Source organism: Prionailurus viverrinus, chromosome B1 (genome assembly GCF_022837055.1).
Source record: "Prionailurus viverrinus isolate Anna chromosome B1, UM_Priviv_1.0, whole genome shotgun sequence".
NCBI classification, from domain to species: domain Eukaryota; kingdom Metazoa; phylum Chordata; class Mammalia; order Carnivora; family Felidae; genus Prionailurus; species Prionailurus viverrinus.
This window is the reverse complement of record NC_062564.1, coordinates 139,725,964-139,740,580: the sequence shown is the minus strand read 5'-3', so window position 1 is coordinate 139,740,580 and position 14,617 is coordinate 139,725,964. Positions and strand designations below refer to the sequence as shown.

The following is a 14,617-nucleotide window of genomic DNA, read 5'->3' as shown; positions in this document are numbered from 1 at the left end:
TTTAGAAGTCCCTCTATCCCCAAATCTGAAAGGATTATTATCTCTTTTCCACTGAGGCTGCCTAAAAAATATCACCCTAGTCTTTCATAATCTTAAAGCTACTGGAGTCAAAAGGGTGTGGGAACTTCTTACCTGGAGTCCTTTCTGACCCTTGCTTTCTCAAAAGAAAATTCAGGGGGTTTATTGAGGTCATAGGTTCGGGTGGTGGGTTCAGCAGACACCCCTGCTTTTGCTCCCCTCCGGCTATGGAGGGAGACCAATCCCGAGGCCTTCCGGTGGACCTCAAGAGGCACTTTATCTGGAGAGGCCTGAAGCGGGCTTCCTCCCTGCATATGCACCACATCCTGAAGCTTGTTCAGCTGGATGCACTTGCTCTGGAGCTCCTCCGTGAGCTCAGCAATGGCCACGGTCTGCTTCGACAGCTGTTCCCGCAGCTCCTTCAAATGGTATTCCCGCTCCTGGATCTCAGCATCCTTCCTCCTCAGCTCCCTCTCCAGCTCTGTCACCTTGCTCCGCAGCGCATGGGTGGTGAGGTTCCCGGAGTGGCCATCTGGATGCTTAGAATGTTTGGGTTTCACTGAACCATTTCCCATTTTGCTCAAGGACCTGAGAGAGGGCAGAGAACCGGCAATTACATAGTGGAACTTCACCACTGCACAGCCCCCACCACTCCTCATTCCGATCTGGTTCATAAATAGAAACACAGCGGCTATCATTATTTGATAAGCAATAAATTCCCTTTGCTTCCGGAAGCAAAGCTATTGACTGATTTCCCTGATCTCTCCATGAGTTGGCCTTGGATTCATTCTTCCCTGTCCCTTTGATGGCACAGGTGTCACACCTAAGCATTTTGCACAAGTGGCCTGAGTTACCTGCTGTTCTCTCTGGTCGTTCTCCTTGGACAGCTGTCAAAAGCATCACAACAAGACTGCAATTTGGAAGTCAGCATGGCAAAGATGCAACACAAATGAGCAGCCACAGAAGCAGAGGCTTGGAAATGTCACCGCTCTGTCAGCGCTCTGTGCAGCTACAGCGAGAAACTACGCCCGAGTTAGAAAGCAGCACATCTGCACTCCTCTGGAGAAGGAGACTGAGTCGATACTGCTTTATTAACACTTTGCTCCCGCTCTATGGACCGAGTATGTTTTGCATTTCGGATAGGGCTCGCTGTTAAAAAGTGCTGGGTGGCAGTTACTAGAAAGTAAAACAGAGGCATGCGGATTCTTTGACTTCTTTTACTTTATATCCTAAAGCCAAGGTTGTCCAAAATATGATGAAGTATGAGCACAGAGCTCATTCTTTTCCTATTAAGAATATGCTCAGTGAAGTCCCCAAAATGGTCACTAATCCAGCAAATCTCAGAATGTGATACACAAATCAGGATCATCAGGGTGATTTTAGTTGATTCAGAATGTTTTGTTGTTGTTGTTGTTGTTGTTTTTTAGTTCAAAGCTATGTGTTTATTTTAACATTCACTAGAAATATAAATAATTGCCCCCACAAAGTTGCGATTTCATTGACATTATTGCTTAAGTGAAAGATAAACTAGGCATTTAGATTTACTGAGTCAGTTCAATGAAAATTTCTTAAAAATCATCTACAGAGGGACGCCTGGGTGGCTCAGTCAGTTAAGCATCCAACTTTGGCGCAGGTCATGATCTCACAGTTTGCAGGTTGGAGCCCAGAGTGGGGCTCTGTGCTGACAGCTCAGAGCCTGGAGCCTGCTTCGGATTCTGTGTCTCCCTGTGTCTCTGCCCCTTCCCCCGCTCATACCCTGTCTCTCTCTCTCTCTCTCTCTCTCTCTCTCTCTCTGTCTCTCTCTCTCTGACTCTTTCTCTCTCAAAAACAAATAAACCCTTTAAAAGTTCTAAAAAAATAAATAATAAAAATAAAAATCATCTGCAGATACTAAGCAGACCTGAGCAAGACCACAAAAGAGAACTTGAAACGGTGAGTTTGGAAAATACTGCTTTGATTAATTACCATGAGGTTTAAGTCTTTTTAGGCTACCTATTTAAACTTCATACTTGTGCATGTGCAATTTTTGACAGCCTTAACTCAAGAAGCATAATAACACTTGTAAACTAAGCTTAAATTACCTCTCATTATATAATATCCAAAGAGCTAGACGAAACTTTGTAGTTATATAAGCCACACATTCTTGCCCCTCTCTCCCTCCAAATTTCAAACTCAAGGAGAAATGAAATGCTTAGACTGATATTGCTATCTCTCCCAGAATAGTCGTGATCTCTAAAACAACAAAGGCCTACATGGAAAGATGTAAGACAGCCTCTAAGCCTCAAACAGATGCAACCAAGTAGCCAATGCACATCACCTAAGATGGATGGTACAAACAGAAAATAAATGTACTTGTAAAAGTAATCTTGCAATACCCAGATAGTCCTCATAGAATTCAGGTTCCAAGTAGTCATTAATAAACATTAGCCTCCAGAGAATTGCCTTACTATGTAGCAGAGATGTGGCAGGTTTAATCTCTAAGTTTCTCTTGACTTGGCAGCATTTATTATTCTTATGTATTAAGAATATATAAAAAGGTTGAGGAGACTAGAATTCATAGTCGTGGCCCTGGACACCCCTGTATCCCAAATAAGCAATTCAGAAGATGTTAGATTGGGACCTAGGAATGAACTTGAATGAGATTCTGAATGACAGGCATGAGATGGGTGCCCCCAGAGGTTTCTTAAATTAATGTGTGCACAAGTTTTTAACACGCAGCAGTGAGCATCTTCCAGACATGCTTTTTGGGTCCATGGACAAGCATTCCTAACCACGGCAGGATGGAAGGAAGGGAATGGTCAGAGGAAAAGGAGCTGCTTTATAAAGAAAAATGAGCATAAAAACCTTCAAATGTAATATTAAACTAACTCAATCTTTCTTTTAACTTTTTTCAATGTTTATTTATTTTTGAGAGAGAAAGAGAAAGCGTGTGAGCTTGTGGAGGAGGGGGTCGGAGCTGTCAGCACAAAGCCCCAAGTTGGGCTTATACCCATGAACCATGAGATCGTGACTTGAGCCGAAGTCAGACACTTAACTGACTAAATCACCCAGGCTCCCCAAACTAACTCAATCTTTATTCATAGAACAATTGTTTACTAAAACCTAACTGTCATGTATTATATCAGGGGCATAACTCCATGAATTTGCAATAAATTTGACAGAGAAAACAGGGCTAGCATTCTAAACATGAAAAGGCTTTAGAAACATTTTTGCTGTATGTATGGTGTTCAAAATATTCTGTCCTGATCCAATAATTTTACAAACCTGAAACACAATTAGGCAGGTGTTCAATTCTCCCCAAACACTAACCATTCTCTGGTTTTCATGAAGACAGTTTAGAAGCTGTGTAAATCTTTCAAGCTATTTAGAATTCCAAAGAGGGGTGAAACGAGAGTACCTAGCTCATCTTTCAAGTGACTAAGATATATAAGTAAGTTCCCGAATGGCTCAATACTAAGTCTGATTTCTTACTTAGTTCACTCATTTAAACGTTCTTGTCCCTCAAGCCAAGACAAGTGTTTGGTTTCACAAAACCTAATTAGATTCATTCTGTTTCCTATATTCGTCACTAAGATAGGTAATCTATTTCTCAAAAATGTATTGCTAGCCACAAGGAGAATGTATTGCTGGCAACAGAAGCTGTTTCTCCATCGATCCAGAAACTGTGGGTTAATAGAGTCATTCTTAGAATCAGGGGGCAAGACATGATGTAAAAGGAAATGAGCCTGGAGATGAAGATCAGAATTTAACATAAGTAATGGAGTCAAGCCAGCCGGGGTAGGAAAACAGTCTGCCCTTTCCCGGCTGCGTAGCCTTCTACAAACGCCTTAGAATCCTAGATTGGTTTTCCAATCTAGAAAGTCATACCCAGCTCATAGGATTATTATGAAGATTACGTTTGTTAGGTATCCTGTACAATATTTGGCACACAGCAGGCACCGGGGAGCTCTCACAGTGTGTGGCTGGAGACAAGGCACCGAGTGTCTTGGTGCAAGGAAACTTCCAGAAGAAATCATTGCTGGATGGGACAAAGTCTAGCATGCTGCATGCCTTCCAGACAAGAAGTCTTTAAAGATGCCAATTACTCCCTGGGGTTAGGGGAACCTAAACTCGACCTGGTTTATCTCTTCCATGAAGAAAAGAAGTCATTCTGGAATATCTTAGGGAAATCTACCCTGATAAGGGAAACTCCACCAAAACATGGAGACCAGAAAGCATCACAAATGACCCAGCCCAGGTTACAGGATTGCAAGGACTCCTCAAGCTTCATAATTCCCTCCTGCTGTCCCTACCTGTTTTCACATATTGCAGTGTAATCCTGAAACCAAAGGGGCCTGCCTAACTGTTTTTGAAGACAATAAAAAAACATGACTCACTGTGAATGCAGTATTCTTCTGTACCCAGAAACAAGCAAGAGGAATAGAATGCATTGTGGCATTTGGCAGGAAGAGAGGAAACCTACATAATCTTTTTTAATTATTATTACGTTAATGTGATAACTACTTCGGAAATGTCATTACGAGAAGTAACTAGAAAAGACACAGGAAAAGCAAAACCCTGAAGGCTCTTGCAGGTGGATTAACACCTGACAGCCAGCGTGGGAGGAATTAGGTTTTGTTGTCTGTTTTTCCTCCAGCTCTACAGTAGTTTGAAACCAAAATCTTGGCTCTGATCTAGATAATATCTATTTCTCTCTCTCCCCCATCTGGAGTCTGATATAAATACATATATCTGTAAATATGGGAGATGGTATAGTGCTGGCTAAAGTTACACAGCCAGAGTCTCAATCCAAGCATTTTCACTTAGTATATATATGCCCTTGGGCATGACGTGGGGCTGAAGTGTCAACAATAGAAGAGATAGACAGACACATAGAGCTACAGGCAGATACAATGACTATACATATTATTTAGAGTTATTAGAGGGTCAAATGAGATAAACCATATCAAACATTGCTATTATTACTTGTTAACATTACCCAACAAAATAACTCAGTAGAAAAACTTATTGATCAAAGAGTACATACTAAATAAACACAATATTATAGGAGAACAAAGTCAGTGATGATACCTCCAGACTTTAAGACTTATTATTAAGAAAGAAAGAGCAAAAGAAAGAAAGAAAGAAAGAAAGAAAGAAAGAAAGAAAGAAGTACTATAAAGCTTGCAGTAATCAAGACAGTGTGATATCAGTTAAAGAATAGACCAATAGGTTAATGGTACATATTAGAGTTCAGAAATAGACTCAGACAAATATAGTTAACTGACCTTTGACAAAGAACAAAAGTAGTTCAATGGGAAAAGGATGTTTTTTTAACAAATTGGACAACCACCCATACTCGTGTGCACACATTAATCTAGACAAGGACCTTACATCTTTCACAAAAATAATCCTCAAATATTTCAAAGACCTAAATGTAAAACACAAAACCATAAAACTGCTAGTAGACAATATAGGCAAAACTCTAAGTGGGCTTGGTGATGACTTTTTAGATAAAACACCAAAAGCACAATCCATGAAAGGAAAAAAATTATAAGGTGAACTTCATTAGCATTTAAAACATCTGCTCTGCAAAGACACTGTTGAGAGGATGCAATGACAAGCCACAGACTAGGAGGAAGCATTTGCAGAGCACATATCTAATAAAGGACAAGGATCCAAAATATACAAAGAACTCTTAGCACTCAACAATAAGAAAGCAAACAATCTAGTTGAAAAACGGGCAAAAATATACACAGATACCTCACCACAGAAGATACACACGTGGAAAGTAAGCATATGAAAAGGTGCTCAACATTATATGTCATGAGAGAATCTCAAATTAAACCAACAGTGAGATGCCACTACACACTTATCAGAATGACCAAAATCCAAGCCCTGACAACACCAAATTCTGGGGATAACATGGAGCAGCAAGGATTCTCATTCATTGCTAATAAGAATGTGAAATCATAGTCACTTTAGAAGGCAGTTTGGGAGTTTCTTACAAAGCTAAAAATCAGATAATCCAGCAATCATGCTCCTTGGTGTTAATCTGACTGATATGAAAATGTATGTCCACATCAAAACCTGCACATAGATATTTATAGTAACTGTACCCATAACTGTCACAACCTGGAAGCAATCAAGATGTCCTTCAATGAACAGACAGAAGGTATATCTAGATATACCGAACCATGGTGTATCTAGACAATGGAATATTATTCAGGGCTGAAAAGTAGTAAGTATGAAGCCATGAAAAGACATGAAGGCACTTTAAATACATATCACTAAATGAAATTAGTCAATCTGAAAAATCTACATACTGCATGATTCCAACTATATGACATTCGGGAAAAGACAAAACTTAGAGACAGTAAAAAGATCAGTGATTGCAGGGACTTGGCGAGAGAGAGGGAGGAATGAATACGCGAAGTATGGGGGAATCTTAGGGTAGTGAAACTACTCTGTGTGATGCTGTAATGGTGGATACATGTCTTATACATTTGTCCAACCCCACTGAAGGTACAACACAAAGAATGAACCCTTTTGCAGACTAGGTACTTTAGTTAATAATCACGTATCAATTCTGGTTCATCAATTATAATAAATGTACTACATTGATACAAGATGTTAAGAATAGAGGATGGGGGGGCAGGGGAATATATGCAAACTGTACTTTTCACCTAATTTTTCTATAAACCTAAAACTGCTCTAAAAACTAAAGTCTATTAATTAAAAAAAAAAAGAACATGTATTAAGGAGTGAATGCAAAAAGGCTGACGGCATATCCAGGAAATAGCTGAAATGCATGACAGGAGAAAGAGAGTCATGAGAAATGAAAAGTCCGATGCAGGAATAAGATGCAGAAGAACTTCATATACCATGTGATGGTATCTGGATTTTAGTGGAGGTCAAGTGTTTTTCAAGTTATGTGGTGTGGTCAGATGTGCCCTTGAGAAAAATAAAATAATTTTATTGGCTATAAATATAGAATGGAGTGAAAAGAGCATAGAGGAAGAGAAACAGTAAGAAGTTATTGCACCAACCCAAGTAAAAGGTGCTCAGGACAGGATAAGGCCATAGCCCCAACCCTATTCTAGTGTCTTGAACTTCTTGAACTCAATATAAAAATGGATCATCTCCATGGTAGCCAGAAGAGAAAAACATGATCATCAGGGATTTGGTAAAAGTTGTGGCTATAGGTAACGCTGCAATTTGCTTCCCTTTAATAAATCATGAAACACAGAATAGATTCTTTTCCAAGATAAGGGTACTTTACCCTGAAATCAGAGGAGTGAATTACACGGTCTTCTAAGTCTGTATGAAACTGATGCATTTGGTGTTATCCTTAACTTTGTTTCAACAAAGTTCTTTTAGAAAATAATTAACCATCACTAAATATGTAAATCCCTGCTTCTTCTCCCTGAAGGAAAGCACACAGAGCTGCCCTTGTGAGAACAGCTCAATTCCATCAATGCCACAATTAAAAGCATCTGCCCATCTGACCTTGTAACTGATGACCTGGGGCTCAGTTTTTAATCTACTGATATTTGTCTCTATCCACAACATATTAGTTTGGAGAGTAATCTTCCCTTGTCGGGCAGCCATATGAGCTACAGTTTCAGCTACTCCTGAGGTTGATTCTCTTCGAAGTGCCTCTCCACCCAACAGAATTTCATAGTGAATTTTACAAATGCCACTTATCCTATATGTTCACTGCCAAATGTGGTGGCGTTCCATTCAGCTATTTTGGGGTGCTGGAGTATCATATAGACAGGCCAAGACAGAGAAATGTAATTCTATACGGGTAGGTCAAGAGATTATAACTGATGGAATTTGAGTGGTGATAAGAAGAAAGAGAACAAAGATTTGGAAATTTCCATTGTGGCAACTGGGTAAGAGGTGATGTCATTAACCAAAATGAGGAGCATCTTGGAGGCCTAAGACAGTGAGTTTAACTTTGGACACACTCAGCTTTTTTTTTTTTAATTTTTTTTTAACGTTTATTTATTTTTGAGACAGAGAGAGACAGAGCATGAATGGGGGAGGGTCAGAGAGAGGGAGACACAGAATCCGAAACAGGCTCCAGGCTCTGAGCTGTCAGCACAGAGCCCGACGCAGGGCTTGAACTCATGGACCATGAGATCATGACCTGAGCTGAAGTTGGCCGCTTAACCGACTGAGCCACCCAGGCGCCCCTGGACACACTCAGTCTGAAGGACCCATGGAAACTTTGGTGTGGAGGAGTTCGGTAGACAGTAAGATATGAGGGACTAGAAACCCAGAAGGGGGGAGCTGAAAATATGTAGCAATCTTTGATACCTAAGTAGAGGCTGAAGCTGAAGTAGTGGATGAAAGGGCCCAGGAGACTGGCCATGAGGAGAGAAAGAGTGTCTAGGCCTATATGACATTTGAAAGAAAAACTAGAGATATGCTAAGAAGAAGCTATTGTTTTGGCAAAAGTGGAAAAGGGTGTGAGTGGATTCACAGTAAAATATGGCAAAGGTGGGAGGAATCCTGCAGGGGTTGAATCCCTCAATGTGGTGATTAAATGGGTGCACACAGAGGGAGGTTAAAAAAAAATAATTCCAATATTTTGATCTTAGAAGGCTTGGAGGAAGGCACTACTATTAACTCATTCATTCATTCAAAACTGAACAGAGCACCACCTATGGGCTGAGTATTGTGACACTGTCTTAATTCAGAGGAATGAGTGCACTTTATGAGACAGTAATCAGGCTGAATTTATACATGTTGAGTGCAAGGTGCCTGAATGTCATCAAGGTAGAAATGTGTAGCAGATAGTAGCAAAAAAAAAGAGCTCAAGGCAAGAGACTGCTTTACAGAGGTGAGAGGTTGAAGTCCCATTAGCAGATGAGATCACTAAGGGAGAAAAGAAAGGAACGCCTCTCTTATTCTATAAATACATCTAGAAAATACCTGTGGATATTATTTATAGAAGTGCAGGAGAAGCAAATAACAAGGACAGGGAAGGAATGCTAGTACAAGTAAGAGATCGAGGAGAAGTATCACAGAGGCCATGAAGATAAGGTTTTCAAGAGGTAAGCAGGCTGCGGTTCACATCCCACAGATACATCAAAACAAATTATACCAGAGGGAAAAGCACTGAATTTAGCCTTTCACACAAGAGTTGGGATAGAAAGCCAATGACAAAGGAGCTGACAAGAGCTAATGCTAAGAGTAGGGATTTCAAGATGGTATCTTGGTTCATGAAATGGATTTTTAGAACAGTGGAAACTTGAGAGTCTTTGTAAGCCTGGAATAATGAAGCAGTGAAGATAGATAGAGTAGGTGAAAACATAGAAGAGGAAATAATTGATAGGAAAAAGGCCCAGAGGAAGCAAGACACTATGAGATCAAAAGATTTGGGCAACATCCAAGCAACATACGCCTTCACTGTGTGGTGAATTAGCCTCACTTGTAAGGATTCTGTAAGGATTCCAGAGGACTGGAGTTAACGATTTCACACGGAAGAGAGAGATCTCTGCGTACCATCGTTTCGTATATTTTATTCTCAGTTACACAGTTCAGTAGGGAGGATGGCCTCTAATTCTCCAAAGAGAATTCTCCACCGTATTAGTTCATACTCTCCCGTGTCACACTAAACAGGACTGCTGGCAACAGATACTGTATTCTATGTGGGATGAGCACCTTGTCCGGTAGTTAAATAGAAACTTGCAAAGAAAAGAGACAATAATTTGTAAGGAACTGGGGGGGGGGGGGGACGCTGTATGCTGCTCTCTTCCTTTATAATAAAAAAGCCCCTAGGAACTTTGAGAACAAGGTGAAGATCAGGACACCAAGGCTCCTATCAGACCTTTCTACTTGTTAATTCTGCCCGAGTTGTTTCTTTCCAGTCTCATCTCTGGCCTCAACTGCCATGCGTTCGCACCCTAGTTCTTCAACTTGAACCCACTGCTTTCTCTCTCATCCCCTAAGTGGCTGGTTTATTGTTTTCTGTTTGTCTGCTCTTGTTTTTTCATCACTGGGAAATACAGAGCAAGCGATGTGAAAGCGCCTCACGGTGCTGGGAGTGCCACAGAACACCCACACAAGTTTACAAGGACTCATAAAGTCCTTGCCCGAGTACTTGTCTCCTAGCAGCTACCCAGGGCTAGGCGACGCTTGGAGCGAACGCCCGGACAGCAGCGCCTAGCCCCCCGCCCGGAGCGACAGTCTCCACTGCCGTTCTGCTCGGAGCTCAAGGCTTGACAACCCTGAGGAATCCCCACTGGGGCTGAGCTCTCCCCTGCCGCCCCCAGCCAAGCTTCTTAAAATCAAGTAGCCTTCCCTCGCCTCCGGGAGCTCACGGAAGGCTGCCACACCAAGCAAACGCAACGCGTGCACACGTCCACACACAAACAGCACATGCACGAGACCGGCGGGGTGTGGAACGGAAGCGCACAGCTCGCAGTGCACGCACGGCAGGCACACGCGCGCGCCCCGACCCGGTCCCCCGCCTGCGCTGCCCCGGGCGCCCAAACCTTCCGCCCGCGAACCTCACCAGACAGCCGGGTAACTTTCCAGGTGCGCAGCTTGTCACCTTGGCGCCGCCGCCCCTGCGTCTCCGCGTCGTCTCCCGCGCCTCCCTCCCCAGCCGCCTGCGGCGCTGGGCAGCTCAGCGAGCCCGGGCCGTGCGCAGGGCGCGCGGCGCGGGCCCGGGGCCGCCTCTGCCGCCGATCGGGCTACGTGGGATCCGCGGGCGCGGGCGAGCGCGCTGCGGGCAGGAGCTGCGGCGGCTTGGGTGCTGCCGCCTGCCTCCTCCGCGGGGGCCGGTGCAGAGCAGACGCGCAAGGAGGGAGGGAGGGAAGGAGGGAGGAGAGGAGGAAGGGGAGGGGGGAGGGTCAGCCGGGGCTACTGCGTGGAAGAGACGGGAGCCGGCTTCCCAAAAGGTGGGGTCACCCGCGCGCGCACCCACACCGGCCAGAACCTTTACTCCCGAGACAAGCTAGCGGCGGTAGCCGCAGTCTGCACTTTATACCCCATACCCTCCAGAGTGAGGCAACTTAAGTAGGGAGATAACATCGTGGTTGTAAAGCGTTTTTTATGTTGTTATTATTATTTCTATTTCAAGTGTGTGGGACGAGGGGAGAGGAAAGTTCAGGGACGTGTTCATCTTTTCCTTCCCCTCCCTCTCCTCCCACCCCTCTCTGGTCTGTTTTCCCGGCCAAGCTCCATCCCACCTCGCCTTCCCTCCCAAAGCGCAAACAGGCGCACGTATCCTGGACGGGCTCTCCTGGGTCACACCAATGCCCTTCTAGAAGACACGTGACCTCGGAGCAGCTTGGAGATGCGCTCTTCCGGGACTCTGGAGCCATAACTCGCATCTAGTTTGCCAGTTCGCATGATGCTGGGGGCGTCGTGGTTTGAATCGAGTTTTAAGGGGCAGAGATTATACCTTCGGAATCTGTAGGTCCTTTAGCAGGGATCACCCAGGCTGGTATGGCCTTTTGATTACATGGTTTTTTTGTTTTGGGGGGTTCCCCACCCCCCAGGCTTGCATTATGGTTTTCTAAATATATATATATATATATATATATATATATATATATATATATATACCGCATTATTTGCTGTGCTCTGGAGTTGTGAGATCTTCGTGTGGCTTTCCCCTTTCCTCCTGCCCCCAGAGGAATTTCACTGGCAAATCCACCGTGGACAAGGGCAGTTTCTGTGTTGAGGAATGGGAAGTACAGTGAGTTTTTATTCTTCACTGTGCCTCTAGAGAATGTCAGAACCCAACTCTCTTGGGTTTTAAACCACATGGCGGCGGTGAGACTCATGTAACACTGGCCTGCACTGGTACATATATAAACTTATATAGAAACGAGGCCGATGTAAAATATGTTGAATGAGACCATTAAATTTCAGAGGAGGAAGAATGTAGTCTTGTTTGTTTTTGTACTAACTGAAAAAAAAAATATGCAAAAGTACAAAGTACTTTTTCATGAACACATGCCAGAGACTTTCCATTTTATGCAGGCCTTCAAAATAGCCCAACTAGAGGAGATGGTCTGGGGAAGGATTCTACAGGAAAAGGAAAAATAATTAAGTCTTTGTGAAGTCACTGTAATAATGAACTTCTAAGTCAACAGAGTGGACCTTTATGAACCGTTTAACAACAAAAAGAAGAAAATTGCATTTTCAAAGTCCTTACATTTCATTTACCTCATTTTGGGGGGGGAAATAGTAGATTGCTAATTAATGGGTCCACATTTTTAAGGAAATAGAATAAAAATATCAGAATACATCATGCATAATAAGAGTAAATATGCTCTGTATATCTTTCTTTTTGGTTAAATATGTGTATGTATGTATATTTGGTCAACCATGTAATATGTATTTTCTTACCATTCCTGGAGGCAAAAGCTTGAAAACCACTGATGGGGTCCTGCCAGGGGTCACCCAGCTAGTCAAAGCCGGAGGGGGATCTTAAACTCCCTCCCAGCAATCCTAGGATGGTGAGGAGGAGGAGGAGAAAAGTGACTGTGTTTGAGGTGTTATCCATTACTTCAACAAATGTGCTTAAGCAGCTCCCATGCCTCAGGCCAGATGCTAAAATTTGGGAATTCAAAATCAACACATTATCTTGGTAATTTAGAATCTACAGTCCAGTGGGGGAAATAGGTATCAAATCAATAAGCACAAAAGCAGCATATATGTTAAAAAAAAATGCTATGAAAGAAAATGATATGAGAGCAAAAAATATGGGGTTATAATTAAGATGCAGAAGACTACAATCAATAACTAACCGAGTTTAGGGGCGCCTGGGTGGCGCAGTCGGTTAAGCGTCCGACTTCAGCCAGGTCACGATCTCGTGGTCCGGGAGTTTGAGCCCCGCGTCAGGCTCTGGGCTGATGGCTCAGAGCCTGGAGCCTGTTTCGGATTCTGTGTGTCTCTCTCTCTCTGCCCCTCCCCCGTTCATACTCTGTCTCTCTCTGTCGCAAAAATAAATAAACGTTGAAAAAAAAAATTTTTTTTTAAATAATAACTAACCGAGTTTAAAATGTCTTAAATAACAAGGGAATTTACCGTTTCATGTGACTAGACATCCCAAGGTTGAGAGGCTCTGGCTGGGTAAATTCAGCAGTGATGTCAGGGTAGATCTGGGCTGTTTCTGTTATTCTCCCTGCCATTTCCGGCACGCCAACTTTGTACCTGGGTTGGCCTCCACCTCCCACCATGGTCCCAGGATGGCTGGGCCAGCCCCTGTTATGAGAGGTAATCCTGACAATGCCCAATAGTAGCAAAGTCTGTCTCTTTTCAAGAGTGGACACATCTTTCTTAGAACCTCCAAGCAGACTTCCTCTCACCTGTCATTAGTTCAAACTGAGTCACTTGCCCACACTTAAATTCTGGGCGTGGAAGGAGGATTACCAAAACTGGCTTGGACTGTTCGGAATCTGCCCTTGAACTTTTCAGAATTGTACTTTTTGAGGAGCTGATACCCAAACAAAGAGCATAAAGTGGCAATGGATGTTGGGTAGGCAATCTAGAGTCTGCTATGAGGGCTCATCGATGACTTCTCTGAAAACAATAACATTTAAACTTACGATGATTAAGAGTCAGCAAGGGGTGAGGAGGAAGAGCCTTCAGACAGAGGGAACTGTGCCCGTGGTCTGACTCTGTGCCATGTGTTAAAGGCATACGTGCAATTTCTCATTTACTATGTCAATTCGAAGAGGGAAGCCAACCTCAGGAAGCAAGCTCAAAGAGTTAAATAACTTGATCAAGTTCATAGAACTAATACATTGCAGCAGTGATCTGTCTAATTCCAGAGCCTAAAGTCTTGACTTCTGCCTCTATTGAGAGAGTAAGAAGACCAAAATCCACTTGCTTCCCTGGTCATTGACAGTGGAGCACAGCCTCCTCCAGGTCGCCTCCACAAGGTTTCTCTGGGCCTACTGGTGGTGCAGGACCTGGATTCATGAATAAACCCTCTTCCACTGGGTATGCCTCTGTTCCCCTGGGAGTCATGGTCTCTGCCAAACACTATCGCCGGAGCTTTCATGGTGTCAAAGCTCAGAAGTGGCCCATGGAGATTTGGGGGGTAAAATACACGTCTTTGTGTTACATGCAGTTCGGGGAAGTATCAGGCAGCCTTGAATTTACAAAATCTCTAGATTGTTCCCACTTTCTCTTTCTCACAGGGACCTGCATCCAAGGGGACAGTAATGCTTCCGTGCTGAAGTCAGACTCCCAAGCCCCTGCATGACTAAGTTCTGGTTCAAGCTCATCCAGCCTGAATCCTATTATCTTGGGATAAATTGCCTCATGGGAGACTCCCTAGTTGCGCTTGCACACAGACTTCTGTCAGGCCACCCCATCAGCTCAGCCTCGTGCTCACTGCATTTAAGCCCCAGCTCAGAGCATCCCCAGGCTCAAGCTGAGCTCTCTCTTAAGAATCACCAGGAGATCTGAGGATGTGAGAGGGTCAAAACCACCCTCCAGTTTCTCACCATCTCTTTGATTTTACTCCCTTCCTTCCTTTCCTCTTCCTTTTGTCTTCTGTCTTGTTTATCTTACTGCACTGACCCTGTGGGCAGCCATTTCCATTGCTAAGGCTAGAACCTTAGGTCACCGTGCCCTTTTTCCA

At 43.4% G+C, this 14,617-nt stretch overlaps 1 protein-coding gene across 3 annotated transcripts in view; it reads right to left on the bottom strand.

Moving 5' to 3' along the window:
- Positions 1-10,600, bottom strand: part of PRKG2 (protein kinase cGMP-dependent 2) — a 105,265-nt gene extending 94,665 nt beyond the window's left edge. Inside the window, exons 1-2 of one of the 3 annotated variants that reach the window (XM_047856397.1) lie at positions 10,526-10,600; positions 133-606 (exon numbers count right to left, since the gene is read on the bottom strand). In XM_047856397.1, the coding sequence (XP_047712353.1) occupies positions 133-593 (461 nt within the window). In that variant the 5' untranslated portion in view covers positions 594-606; positions 10,526-10,600. The remainder of the gene's footprint in view (positions 1-132; positions 607-10,525) is intronic. The other 2 variants (XM_047856398.1, XM_047856399.1) reach the window with 2 other exon arrangements.
- Positions 10,601-14,617: the final 4,017 nt, after the last annotated feature.